General features: G+C 39.5%; 1 protein-coding gene and 1 long non-coding RNA gene across 2 annotated transcripts in view; one reads left to right on the forward strand and one right to left on the reverse strand.

Moving 5' to 3' along the window:
• The window catches only part of LOC117518397 (ephrin type-B receptor 1-like), a 225,370-nt gene extending 220,020 nt beyond the window's left edge, over positions 1-5,350 (forward strand). The window contains exons 18-20 of the mRNA XM_034179506.1: positions 411-607; positions 726-884; positions 5,143-5,350. Coding sequence (XP_034035397.1) covers positions 411-607; positions 726-884; positions 5,143-5,254 — 468 coding nt within the window. The 3' untranslated portion in view covers positions 5,255-5,350. The remainder of the gene's footprint in view (positions 1-410; positions 608-725; positions 885-5,142) is intronic.
• Positions 5,351-13,249: 7,899 nt separating this feature from the next.
• Positions 13,250-14,238, reverse strand: LOC117519477. Its single transcript, XR_004563297.1, has 2 exons — positions 14,117-14,238; positions 13,250-13,370 (listed from the first exon to the last, which is right to left on the reverse strand). It is a non-coding gene; the product is annotated as an uncharacterized LOC117519477 (long non-coding RNA).
• Between the last annotated feature and the right edge of the window lie 947 nt (positions 14,239-15,185).

Genomic DNA, 15,185 nt, shown 5'->3' on the forward strand with positions numbered 1-15,185 from the left:
CAGGCAAAAATAATTTGAGATAATGATAAGTAATCATATTTAATTTTCAGGACTTTTTTTTGATGATTGAGACTGGGAAGGCAGTTTAAGCCGCTAATTATACGTATTCTTTAACTTAGTACACATACGTGGGTATATTTCACATAGTGTTTCTGCAGATCCAGGATCTGTGTGTAAAACTTTCCACAGAAACCTGGAACAGTGTCGTTCTCAGCATCCTCAGTGGAATATTCAAATCAGACAAATGTCGCAGTGAAACATGCAGAACTACTCGCTTTGACATCACGGGATGCAACAGACTTCACGGCTGCTCTCCGATGAGTGTCTCAGCATGACGTTCACAAACAGAAATATGAATCTTGCCAACTAATTTAAGTTGAAGACTTTGTGTCCTCCTTCCGTTTCACCAGGTGATTAATGCCATAGAGCAGGACTTCCGGCTGCCGGCGCCGATGGACTGCCCAGTTGTTCTGCACCAGCTGATGTTGGATTGCTGGCAGAAAGACAGGAACGCACGGCCAAAGTTCCCCGATATTGTCAGCATGTTGGACAAAATGATTCGCAACCCTGCATCTCTTAAAGCCGGAACCAACAATGTGGCTCCCGGGTGAGGAAAGTCCCACTCGTTTACAAGAACAAACACGCTCATCCCGTCTCATCCCTCTGTTTGTGTGACAGTTTGTCTCTAATTCCTGCTCATTGCTCTTGTATTTCTTCTCATGCAGTCCTTCCCATCATCCCTTGTTGGATCGCGGTGCTCCGGACCTGAGCCGGGTGAACTCTGTGGAAGACTGGCTGGCTGCCCTGAAGATGACCCAGTACAGAGACTCCTTCCTGGGTTCTGGTTTTACCTCTTTGCCCCTCATCACACAAATCACTGCTGAGTAGGTCCACCCATGTAGGTTTTTTTTTTGCTGCCTCTCAGTCTCCCTCACGGCTCACTGAGCTCACTACCAAGTTGGCATCTTGTTAGTTGAACAACTGTCCGGGCAGCTGGTTGGCTGACAGTAGAACCATGTGTGTATCCCACACTTCTGTTTCCGTCCCGTCGCTGTTAATGGGTACATATTAATCTCCGTTTTAAACATCAGCCTGTCTGTATCATAGGAAGAAATATTCAGTCATAATCAGATGGGAATGTGTTCTGTTTATATTTTACACTCAGTGCATCATTTCACACCTAGCGCCCACATCATGTAAGCAGCAAGTATAATTAATTGCACTTACGTGTGAGTGCCATTGGTCTAAATATGAGGTGTGGTATTGCTGTGGTGTGGTAGCAGAAAGCAGTTACACCATAAACCTCCAAAAATTTGTCTTAAGTTCAACACAGTGTTTTTTGTTGTTGTTGTTGTTGTTATTTATTACGTGCAATATTGAGATACGGTTCACATCGGTGGGTTCACATTGCGAATACATCCTACAGGTATCCATAAGGATGCACCTTAGTCACTCATTCTACCCAGAAACGGAAATAAAAACAAAAATGAACGGGATAAAGAAGTTTTATGCCTTCCACAGGTTGGCAGGTGGGCAGCACTAAGATGGGGGTAGCCAGATTGTCTAGGTGCAGTGGCCATGGGATGGCGAGGGCTTTTTGTGCTTGGTGGGATATAGAAGAGATCAGCTTGTTGGAGGAGGAGGTGTTATGTAACAAGGTGCTGAAATGCTTCCCCTCAAGGAGTTTTGGTAGATGACGAGTGCGATATGACAATACAGCCAGATTCCTTTCCAAACAAGAAAACCTCTCACTTCAGACTTTTCCGTCTAAACAGCTAATGTGTCTGAAAATGAATGATGCATGACAATCTGATTGCCTTGCACATTGGTGAAGCAATAACTCAAAAATGGATGGGCGGATTTCTTTGAAACTTTGTGAGAATATTATTTGGAGCGATATCTAGAGGCATTTCAGTTTTGGAGGAGTTTGGTCAAAGGGAAACATGGTCTGAAAAACACCATTTTTTATCCTATTCTCATCCCATTTTCTGCAATTATTCACGAACTAGTGCCTCCCTACCTAGTTGACCTAATTAAACCTTATGTACTAGCCCGAGCTCTACCTTCTCAGGATGCAGGATTACTATGCATGCCTAAGGTTAAAAAGAAGTCAGCAGGCCACAGAGCTTTCTCTTATCATGAGCCTGATTTATGGAATGATCTACCTGCTGAGATAAAACAGTCGGATTCTGTGAAGTCATTCAAGTCCAGATTAAGGACTCACCTGGTTTCCCTTTTATACGGCTAACATATGTGTATAGTGTTGAATCATTTTTCCACTCCTCTTAAATTGTGTTATTAGAAATGGAGCAGGTCTCAGTCTCATTATGTCAGAAATTTGGGGTTTGTTGTTACTGAAGCAAAGGGTTAGCTGCCGGCGACCACGTTAGTACTCTCTCTTCTACTCTCAGGAGGGTTGGTAAAGTTAGATGTTAACCGTGTGAAGCGCTTTGAGGCAGCTTTGTTGTGCTGTGGTGCTACATAAATAAAATGAAGTGAAATTGAAAATATGTCAACAATCAAGAAGCCTGGATGAATGATGTAATGCATATATCGATCAGCAGCATATATGTAACTGATTGATATGAATGGCTTCGTAATGAGGTCACACAGAAGTCATACACAGTCAAAAACACCATTACATACAGATGTATATTTACTTGTGCATTTATATTGTGGGTTGTGGAGCACACAGGATACAGCCCTCTGGTGCCTTTCCTTAATTTATGTTCTGCTGAAAACTCCTCCCATAACTCATTAAGTAAGTAAATGGAACCTCTTTGCACGCTGCACCCAACTTTATGCTCAGATTAGGCACCATGGAATTGGACACTCCACAAATGTACTTGCATGATGTGCTTCAGGTCGTCAGATTGTCAAGCTCGGGCCCCAGTGTCGCTGCCCAAGCTATAATGCCTTATAGTGCAGCAGATAACAATCCTGCAAATGGTGATAGAAGCACCAAATTTGGAAAAAATACTCCTTAGACATTACTATTTTGAAAAAAACAAAAAACAATTGAATTTTCAAGTAGCCAATGTAAGGGTCAATTGAAGAATTACACAGGGGTCAGCATTAAAAGATGCTCCAATCATATTGGAAACTATACCACATTATTTGACTGATTACAGAGATTCCAAAAAGGTATGGTTTGGACTATCTGTGACTGAATGTTTTGGAGTTGTGGGATAAAAACAGCAAGAATGGCGACAAAGGTCAATTTCAGGTTGCACAGGGGTCAAAAATTTAAGTTATTTTCATCACTTTTTACCAAAATTAGAACAACTTCAATTTTTGACCCCGGTACAAACTGAAGTTGACCTTTATCACCATTCTTGGTGTTTTTAGCCCAAAACTCCAGAACATTCAGCTACAGATAGGCTAAACTTTATCTTTTAGGAATGTTTGGGATCAGACAAATAATGTGGTATAGTTTTCAATATGACTGATATTTTAATTTTGACCCCTGTGTAATTCTTCAGTTGACCCCTACCTGGCTGCCTATTGAAAATTCAAGTGGCCACTCTGTTTTTTCAAATGAGTAATGTCTAAGTAGTATTTGTGCTGAATTTGGTTCTTGTATCACCATTTGTAGGATTCTTCTGCAAATTTTCTGCTATCTTCTGCACTGTTATAGTGTCTCTTTAAAGATATTTCATGTTACACTTTGCTGATTGAACAATTTTCAGTGGTATTGCCACCATACCCTCGATATTATCAAGTGATTAATCATCCAATGAATCTATGCCACGCTGTGTGCCTGAACTGTGAAAATGCAGTAGAGCTTGGTTGGCAACATGGCGACATGCTCAATGTGAAATTATAGAGTGCAAAAAATTACCGAACGTGACCCGCTGCCATATAAAGCTATGATAACACACTGCTCTGAGTCGTTTAGCAAACCAAGTAAATCCAGTGTAACTCTTGACAACCTGTCTGCTGTTTTAAATGTCCAGCAGCTATCCAGCAAAACATTTGTGTGAAATATGTTCAGATTTTATCCTGAATTCTTCTTAAGTGGTTTTCTGCTCACATATCTTGATTAGTTATGTTCACTGCTTTTATTTATTTATTTTATTGCATATATATATATATCTATTCTCCACTCAGATTGCAATAGCCAATCACAGATTAGCCTTTCTGTCCATCATTTACCTGTATTTTGGCATGCTTGGTGCCAGAAAGTTATGTTGGATCCAAAAGGATCCAGAAAGGCTAGGACCAAAACTTATATTGGATCGGTTCCCACTGACCAATAGCGTTAGAGCTTACTGCCAACAGCTAGCCAATCGGAGCGCGGCATACGAAGGTCAGGAACTAGTTGACAGACGCTGGTTGAAAAAATGGCAACAAACATGTCAATAACAGCAGAAAATCGTCTGCCAGCGAGGTTTGCTGAGTTCACAGAGGAGGAAGTGGTGGAAATATTGAACTCCAAGGATGCCAAAAACACTAAGAAGGTAGACAAGCACGCTACTGACGTTTTAGAAGCATTCATCGCATCAGAATCAATCATATGCTGTTCACTACAAAATAAACTGATCTAATTTACTTGACTCTTTGTTGTTTGCTTAATTTGGGAGGGGGGTGGAGAACATAACAGTTGATGGATGGAAAGTCGTCCAACATAGGAAAATATTGGATGAAGAAAAGTCATATTGGACGAGGCGTAGCCGAGTATGTTGGACTCCATACATCCATTATTTGTATTATATATATATATATATATATATATATATATATATATTGGGCACCTTCACTCACAATTGAAGGTGTACCTCATTTTTACCAATCTATGGGACTAATACTGGCATATGTGGCACAGAACTGCTGTCTGGCCCTCCAGTGGCATGCTGGGAAACACATGCTGCACACATACCATTTGTGATGTCACCGCAGAAACTGTCACTGCATTTTGTTGCTGTATTTTTAACTCATGTGAGTCAAATTTCTGAATAGCTTCCACCCATTGTGAATTTTTATTCAGTTGGTGACATAAAATTGTGACTCCTGTATTTAAATATTAGTGAACACAATGAATAAAAAATCCTTTTTATGACTTCAGTAGTAAAAGGAATCACACCTTTAAATTTTTAAGATTCCCACCTAATCTCACGTCTGAATTTCTCTGTGTTTTTCCAGAGACCTGCAGAGGATCGGAGTGTCTTTAGCCGGACACCAGAAGAAAATCCTGACCAGTGTTCAGTCAATGAGACACCACGTTGACGACCAGTCTCCAACTGAATCCGTGTGACTGCCCAGCATCGGCGATGTGAAACATTCTGAGCGGTGTCCAGTGAGCGAGGGAGCGAGCAGGCTGTTCGCTCATCTCACCACAGTTTAGGAAATAAGCCACTTTAACAGTGTCATCACCAGGCTGTCCATCACATCACCGACCTAACACATCTCCAAAGGAATTTAAAAAAATAGTAATCGAAATGTCTGCCTGCAGTATACCTCCACTAGCTGGAAAGAACAGATCAGTTTAACTGTTTTATTTCAAATGCTGTGAAGAGGAACGAGATACAAGAGGATACAAAGTTGACCAAGAAGATTCAAAACAGGTCACGTGACTCCCCGTGTTTTTGTTTTTGTTTTTGGATGAGTCCTGTTGGTGTAAATTACGCTCACCTCCAACAGTTAAATGGGACTTTTGGGATCTATCTTCATATTGAAGAGTCTGTACATATTATGATATGAAATATTTATTTTCCTTTTGAGCTCTTTCTTCACTAGCGTCATCGAACAATTAATTGTCACTGGTGTGTTTGTGAATTCTTCACTGTCAGTGATTATCTTCATCTGGATGAATCGGCGGCGGAGCAAACTTTGAAGTGCTGTGAAATGTTAAAAAAATTAATGTTCTTTTTTAAAAATTTGTACTTTCCATGCAGCCATAAAAAAAAAAAAAAAAAAAAAAAATCAACTCTTACGCACAAGACAGCTGGTCAACAGTCCACACTTAAATCAGAGAGGGAACTCTGAACGAATGAGGTTTTACAATCGGTGCAGGTGACGTCCCACAAGGAATCAGGAAGGAGGAAGAAAATTCGGCGAAGAAATTTTTGACCATAGCAACATAATCTTATACTGGGGAAATGCTCAAGAAAATCCTCTTAAGAGCCTGTTGGTTTCTCACCGGCTGTTGATACACACCTGCCAACATGCCACGCCATCAGAAAATAATACAGGTATCTAATCCAAAGAAATGTTCCTGTGATTTGGCTTCCACTCATGCAATGACACAAATGAACAAAGCAGACGTGCTCCATTTGTGTCCACACGTGAGACAAACAGCATGGCTGCTGTCCAGCTGGTGATCGAGGCGCTACAACGGGCTGGTCCCTTCATAGTATCAGTTCATCTTTTAATTCCGAGGCTCCCCGACGTGTCATTGTCTCCACATCCCGTAGTATCAGTCACATTTCCTGGTTGATAACATCAATTAAATCCATTTTGTCAGCAGCGTGTAGGTGGAATGGCGTAACGTGACCTATCCACCACTTTACACCCCGCGCACTTACAGACGTTTAACTTGTAAATGTGTGTTGTGTCATTTAACAATCAGCACAGATGGAAACTGTTACGGTGACACGACATGTTTGATGACTGACAGCCATGTTTAAGAAAATGCTGTTAAAGAAAATGCTAAACATGGCTGATGCTTCCATTTAGTGCAATCTGCTGTTTGTCTGAACATCATTAGCATCACTGTTAGCGATGTGCCATATAGACAGTGTATAATGTTTTTTTTTTTTTGTGCTAACGATATAAATGACAGCATGAAAAATAAATATCATTCATCACCCTCACCAAAGTCCACCTGACTTCCATAAAGAATTTGTGTGAGATGCAAATACGTTTACATTATTAAACATCCCCGAACAGGAGAAGTCAAAAGGAAAAAAGCTGCATGCCATTAAAGGTCCATACTTCCAACATGCACACATGAAGGTGTCTACGACACCCCCGCTGAGTCCCACAGTGACCACGGAGACGATAAAACATGAACATGACTGTAGCATTTAAAATGCTATTGAATGTGCAGGTCATAGAATCTACAGAATTTGATTTGGGTTGATTCATTTGTGTTCGCTTGTGAGATAAATAATTAAATAAATTTGCAAAAAGCAAAACAAAAGCACAAACAAAAACCTTTTTATTAAAAATTTTTTTTATTATTTTTTGCTATTAAAAACAAAATATACACAGTGCAACCAATCAAATCAGATGAATCAAAACATGCAGATAAATTGTTTCTTGTGCACGCACGGTAGCATTTCCAGTGCTTTGATCATATGCTGTACTTGTGCAGTATTTCTACAATGCAATTCTGCATTACACTGGCATGCTAAGATGCTGGAGTAATGCATTGTGTCATCATGTTGTATATCACTGGCATAAGGCTTTTTCATCGCCTCAGTTTTCACCTCACACAAATTCTGAAAAACTTTCATCTCTGTTAGTGATTTTAGACCTTTTTCCTCCTCACCATCAACTCTGAAATGTCACTATGAGTCAGTTCTGCCAACACATACTGAAACAATTTAGCAACAGAAACCAATTTAAGTTCTAGTGATGAGCATCAGATTGATGGTGTCAGGGCGTTTTGCATCAGTCAATGATGGATAAGGTGTGCCACCGCGTTGGCAAAACGAGCTCAGAACTCTGAAGTAATGCAGCCCGACTCTATTTCTTCGACTACTGTTGGGGTTAAACACAAGATTCAGTTAACGGTTGTTTCAGTCACATTCACAGAACAGTCCGTCAGTGTGTAAAAACTACTGAAGACTGAATTCTACTGTATGTGGCACAGAGATACCTTCTATGCTGACATTCTGATTGATCATTTTCATGGTGCGCCACCTTGGGGCTGATATGGGGTTACATTAGTCGGCAGAGATACGACCTGAAAACGGAAAATGGTATCTGTTTGATGGAAAAAAAGGCCACATCCCTCAAAGGTCATTGTGCAATGGTACACTTCCATCACAGGTTTCGGTACAAATCACAGTTTCAAGATCATGCCACGGTTCCAATCACAGTAATAATAATAATAATAATACATTTTATTTGTAATGCACTTTACATTCCATGGAATCTCAAAGTGCAAAGTACACTGTACATGGGTATTCAGATTCAGATTTATTGTACCCATGGGTAAATTTGGTTTACAGTGAGTGAATCATGTCATTTTGTAAACACACAGAGCAAGACAAAGTGACGACAGGACTAAGGCTAAAGAACAACAAAGGACGAGCCCAAGATATAAAAAAAACCAAGATGAGTTAAAATATATAAAAAAAAGCCTAAAAATAAGCATAAAAATATGTCAAACCAAGCCAAAGGATAAAAATGTGCTGTTCATAAATAAATACATAAGTTATATTGCAGTTTCTCTCACTTGTTAAGAGCACTGATGGCTGCTAGTACAGGGGTATAAAGCAAAAGACCTAAACAAAATTTAAATAATAGAATAATCTCACTTGAAAACTTCAGCAACTGGCTTTTAGACCTCCAGTTTCCACAACCTGAACATTTTAGCTAGACAAAATTCTTTTTTCTTCTCAATTCCACTCACAATACCCCATAATGACAATATGAAGTTTTTTTTTTTGTTTTTTTTTTTTGCAAATTTCTTAAAAAGAAAAAAAAAAACAAGAAATCACATATACACAAGTATTCACAACCTTTGCCATGAAGCTCAAAGTTGAGCTCAGGTGCATCCTGTTTCCGCTGATGATCCTTGAGTTGTTTCTACAGCTTAGTTGAAGTCCACCTGGGGTATATCAAATTAGCAAAAATTTCAAAAACACTTTTTTCATGTTGTCATTATGGGGTGCTGTGAGTAGAATTTTGAGGGGAAAAAAAAATAATTTTCTCCATTTTGGAATGAGGCTGTAACATAACAAAATGTGGAAAAGTGAAGTGCTGTAAGTACATAAAAACAAACATCAAACAAGAGAATATTATTTGTTGCACATAAAAATATGTTGCACCCCTCTTCAGATGGCACAATTTATTTAAAAATTATGGGACTGGACACACACGACACGGCTCTCAGCAGGGTATAGAAGACTGTAATGACACATCGAATGTTCCAACGATGAAAAACATCCAACAAGAAAATATAGCAAAATGCAAATAGCTGGAGGTTCACAAGGAAAGTGCTCTTTAATTTTTTATTTATGTTTTATTAGCTTACTTAGCCATAATGATTTTGCTCTCGCTGTTCTTATAGCAAAATATATCAAGAAGGTCTGATCTCACTCCAGGGTGCGCTAGCTGAGAAGCAACTGGGAAATCTCTCTTATCTCGGCGCTGAGCAGATTACCAGCTGTGAAACAGCAGCAGACGTCCTCTCTGGTCATGCGTGTTCACTCTCAAAGGATTATCACGTTGTAGCATTGATTGGACGTTTTATTGGTCGTCTGCTGCTAGCTATGCTCACATACATGAAAGTGACCGTGTTTTTACCATTAGCGTCTTTGAGTGCACATCATGCTGTTGATGTGACGCCCGAAAGTCGTTTATTTGGGAACGTTTTGACATTGATAGCTTTGCAACCGTTTTAACCCTCTGAACATTCACTTTTCACTCTTCCACAAAACTCTGCTCCGCCAATGCCACCAGAATTGCATTTGTTGCCTGGCAACAATGGCTTATTGACCATTTTATCAGGAAGTATTGAGACTAACTGGGAGTGTGTCGGGGCTTCAGAGGCGTAATTCGTTGTAAATAGAGGCCTCTGGAAAAAAGGAAAGAGGGAAAAAAACGCTTCAACGTTAGCTTAAGGGTTTAATAAAACGTGAGGCAATTCGTGTGGGGGAAAAAACATCATATGAACTAACATGCAGGAAGTAAAATCAAAGCAGACATCATGATACGTGACTTAATGTGTAGCCAAACGTGACTCCTTCACATTTTGCATCTTTGTATTGAAATGTGAGCTTTGGCAGGAAGTCGGGATTTCACGTTACAGTGTCAGTGTTTGTGAAAAGACATCGATGATGTCTTGATCTGTAAAATATCTTGTATTTATATTGTTGTTTGCTTGTAAACAGTAGGATATCTCAGGAACGTCATAGTGGGAGTTTTTAAAAAGTCCTAAACTGTGCACTATGGGGTAAAAATGTTCATTTTCCGACTGAAGCATAAATTCATAGTCCATCCAAAGCCACAGATGGATCTGAAAAATGTTTCACGGTGGTGCGTTCATATGCTTTTAGGGATTGGAATGCGTAAGATTTTATTGCTCATTGATTGTTTCATGGATTGATTCTTTATTGATTCCTTTATCAGCTTTCTGTGAGGGAAAAATGGAGACCTACACAGGTTTCCAGTATCAATGCAGCAGTTTTCCTTGTTGCTAGATGCAGTTTGATGTCAAGCTGTCACAAACATTACTGTATTTTTCCAGACTATAAGTCAAGCATTTGTCAAAAAATACACCACAAAGAAGCCAAAAGAAAAAGAAAATCATAAGTCACATGGAGTATAAGTCACATTTATTTTTTGAAATGTGGTGTTATGACTTCATGTAAGAGGCAAAATTAATTTAATCAGTGCATTTTTTCATGATATAAACAATACATTAGCAAGCAGAAGCTAACGAGCTCATTGATATTATTGTGCCAGGCACAAAGTGCAAATCAATTTCTTCTTATGGCCACGAAATAAACTCTTTTGTAAAACATTTGTAAAAAATAATAGGCTTACAGTGCACCTGGAAAGTATTCACAATGTTTTACTTTTCCACATTTGTTTTGTTACAGCTGTATTCCAAAATAGATGAATTTCATTTTTTTCCCTCAAATTTTTACACACTTGCAGGAAGTTTACACACTTGCATTTTTACACACATTTTTACACCCATAATGACAATGTGAAAAAAAAGGATTTGTTTGTTTTTGTTATTGTTGTTTTGTTTTGTTTTGGGTTTTTTTTTTTTGCAAATTTATATATAAAAACCCACGAAGAAATCACATAAGTATTTACAGCCTTTGTCATGAAGCTCAAAATTGAGCTCAGGTGCATCCTGTTTCCACTGATCATCCTTGAGATGTTTCTACAGCTTAGTTGGACTCCACCTGGTGGAATCACCTGTAGACCTCCAAGACAGGATTTTCTCAAGGCACAAATCTGGGGAAGGGTACAGAAACATTTCTGCTACTGTGAAGGTCCCAATGAGCACAGTGGCCTCCATCCGTAAATGGAAGATGTTTGGCTCCACCAGCAGTCTTCCTACAGCTGGCTGCCCATCTAAACTGAGCAGTCAGAGGAGAAGGACCGTAGTCAGGGACGTGACTAAAAACCCGATGGTCACTCTGTCAGAGCTCCAGCATTCCTCTGTGGAGACAGGAGAACCTTCCAGAAGGACAACCATCTCTGCAGCAATCCACAATTAGGCCTGTATGGTTGGGTAAACATATATATATATATATATATATATATATATATATAAACTTTTTATGTTGTCATTATGGGGTATTGTGAGTAGAATTATGAGGGAAAAAAATTATTTGCATCCATTTTGGAAAATGCTGTAAACAAAATGTGGAAAAAGTGAAGTGCTGTGAATAGTTTCCGGATGCACAGTACATCAGCTTTACTGACTTGCAGTTGCTGTTCTTGTTGTCTCACACAGTGAAAAAGTGTTGTCCTGAGCAGTTTAAAAGTTATATTCCCTCTTTTTGTTCCAGACTGTGGTCTTTCAGGTGGAGAGCAAGATAGAAATATATTTACTCAATCTCTGACAAAGAAAAATGTTCTCATTCAGGTCTGCTGCTGCTGCTTCAGTTCCTTTTTCTTCTGCTCTGAATCACAGTACCTCCTTTATTTTACACAGAAGCAACTTGTCATGTGGAAATTGTTATTTTGTAGTCATAAATGATTATGCAGGGTTGTTTTTCATATTCAAATCACTTCTGAATGTAAGCCCTCTGACTATACTGTAAGTTCTCACAAACATGACTTATACTCTGGAAAATACACTAGTTTTTCCAAAACAGATCTGTCAGAAAAAAACATGTAGTGCTGAGAGAAATTGAGTAAGTCTGAGCCATATGATTCTCAAGGATTAAAACCTTTGTAACATGTTCTCAACTGGAACTGGTTCTCGAGACATTTTTTTTTCACTGAGAATCTGATTGCAGCATCAATGAACATTTTCAGATCACAGCACTTTATTATTGCACTGAAACACAAAAACAATGCATTTGAAAAGAAACCTATAAGATAATAATTTTTTGTTATCATAGTGTACTTTTGTCTGTCCCAGGAACTAGAAGTAAAAAAAAAGGATGAAATCCTATTGGGGTTTGCAATAGAAATCCTGATTGTTGTGGTTTGTTTGAAGCTGTATTGGTCTTCCTTTCCACACCACTTGGTTTGATTGTTGTGGCCCCAAAATATTTTGTATTTCTATGTTAGTTTCTTGTTTCTAGCTTCAGTCTGCTAGGTTAGTTGTTCACACTCAGCAATATCTTCCTGAGGAACGTTTTATCCCTCCTCCCAGTTCATGCTGCAGGTTGTCCTCTGCACAGATTACTGGTACGTCAACAATAGACCTGGTCATCAGTTTATTCAGTATTTCCTTTGTGTTTCCTTTGTGGTTTAGCATTGAAATAACCCAACTCTTGGGTCTTGGAAGCACTAAATCACAAACAGGGACCAGAAAGTGGAACCGGAAAAAGAAACGCAGCCTTGGTCAATGGAAAACCACAAGTTCTAGTTTGGGGTACCAAAAATGTGAGGCAGTGGAAAAGCGCCTTAAGGCCAAACTTACAGGAACTGAAACCAATGACAGTCGGGATGATAGTTTTAAAAAAAGGTTTTGTGTCAAACGAATGATTACATAGAGAGTGTCAGATGAGGAGTACGGTTTGCATTGTGAGGGAGCAAAAGCTACCACATTCTAGACGTGGCGTGTTTCTCGGCGTGATCCAGCAGCCCAGTAGCTGGAGAAGGCCAAGGACATGCCCATATTTCACCTGGCTGCAGGGGATGGATTGACATTTTGAGAGGTGCTGATGGACTGGTTGCCATCCAGGAGCCAAGGTGGTGTGGCGGATACGGTGACACGTGGCACCCGTGCATGCTCCCATACTTGACCTTTAATGTGAACCTGCTTCCAATCCAGCAAACAGATTTGGTCCAAAATAAAACAAAGAATTTGGAGGGTTTCAGAACCCTATGAAGCTTTATGGCTGTTTTCCACCTGAAACAAGTCATATTACACATTTTTTTCCAGCAAGTTACAAGTCTTAAAAGCAAATATTAAAATTTGTAGACTTTTTGTTGCATTTCACAAAAATGCTGCTTACAAAAGTCAGTGTGTTGGCAGCAGGTGATGCATCGTAACTGGACCTCTTTGTAGTGCAGCGGATAAGAGAATATTTAGAGGGGAATCCTGCAAATGGTAATAAAAGCATCAAATTCGGCAGAAATACTCCACAGACAATCCTCTTTTGAAAAAAAAACGATTGGCCACTTGACTTTTCAATTGGTGGTCAGGTAGGGGTCAATTGAAGAATAACACAGAGGTCAAAATTAAAAGATGCTCCAATCATATTGAAAAAGGAGTAGTTTGGACCATGTATCATCCTTACTTACCACGTTACGGGGTAAACATATGTCACATGTCATAGAATCCAATAGACGTAGACCTTGTTTGACCTTTACTTTGGAGACCAAGCATTCAACACTGTCAACACTATTCCATTTATTAATCCTATTAGCTCAACCAATAATTTGCATCACTTTTACCAAAACTGGAGCAACTTTAACTTTTGATTCCTGTACAAAATGAAACTGACCTTTGTCACCATTCTTGCTGTTTTTATCCCATAACTCCATAGAATTCAGTCACAGATAGTCCAAACTATACCTTTTTGGCATGTTTATGATCAGGAAAATAATGTGGAATATTTTTTTAATATGATTGGAGCATCTTTTAATTTTGACCTTTGTGTAATTCTTCAATTGACCCCTGACCACTGATTGAAAAGTCAAGTGGCCAGTCATTTTTTTCAAAAGAGGAATGTCTAAGGAGTATTTCTGCCAAATTTGATGCTTTTATCACCATTTGCATGATTGTTTCACTTATCTGCTTCACTATTGTGAACACTAGTGCATGTCTATGAGGACGGGTCTCTTTGTCCAAATTCATCATTTCGTGCAGCTGCAATGCATTGTGGTCTCCTGGGGTCACCTGTGATGCATTTCTCCATGTTCACTGTCGAATGCTGTGAAAACAGCAGCTGCATACAAAAGCTCTGTCATTGTGACAGACACCAAAACCTGACAGTCACTGCTGATGCTGGAGACACAAGACTCCTGCATGTTGTCGCATTAAATTTTGCCCAAAAATAAAAAAAATTATAGGAAACATGTCGTGCACCACCAAATGTGAAAATAAGCTTGAAAATGTAGCACATCATCGATTCAGCTTCCTTAATGGCTTAAAGTGCTTTAGGGTGGAATTAGTTTTATTTTATTTTTTTGCCCCCTATAAGTGCTGTTATTTTCTTGATGCAGGTCCAAGTCCGCAGCTGGACTCCACCCCCGAGCTCTGCTGAAATAGATGCTGCAGGTACGGCTGGAGATGACAGAACGTGGGTTTGAAGAGAGAGGGAGAAAAATCAAAAGGGAATAGAAGAGGCAAGAGGAGGAGGAAAGGATAGCAGAATGGGGTGGGAGGTGGGCGTGGGGGTGCAAGCGGCAAAGCTGAACTCCCATGTTTGAATAAAAATGAGGCTGGGTGAGAAGAGATTATCTTTATTCTCTCTCTCTCTCTCTCTCTCTCTCTCCCATTCCCTCCCAGCCGTCACATTTCGTCCCCTAATGCCAAACAGCCTCTTTGTTCAACTCGCTCTGCTTCCACTCTGTTCATTTGCAAAACAAGCAATCTAAATGTTTTATACTTTGCATATTTTTGCCAAAAGAAAAAAGGGCAGAGTTTAGTGTTTGAGCAAAGCTGTGACAAATCTCTTTTTCTGGTTTTATTTATTTAAATGTCCAGTTTGGTGCCATTTAACTCAACAACATTCCATCCACTTGTTTATCGTGTTGAACGCGGCTGCAGGTACAGAGTTCATATCCCCAAGTGGGCGTGGCTACAGGTAGGAGACAGTTCCGTTCCGACAGAGCAGAGCAAGTAGGTCAGTGGGTTGGGAGTTGGTCCA

This window comes from Thalassophryne amazonica, chromosome 10, assembly GCF_902500255.1.
Source record: "Thalassophryne amazonica chromosome 10, fThaAma1.1, whole genome shotgun sequence".
Lineage (NCBI taxonomy): Eukaryota > Metazoa > Chordata > Actinopteri > Batrachoidiformes > Batrachoididae > Thalassophryne > Thalassophryne amazonica.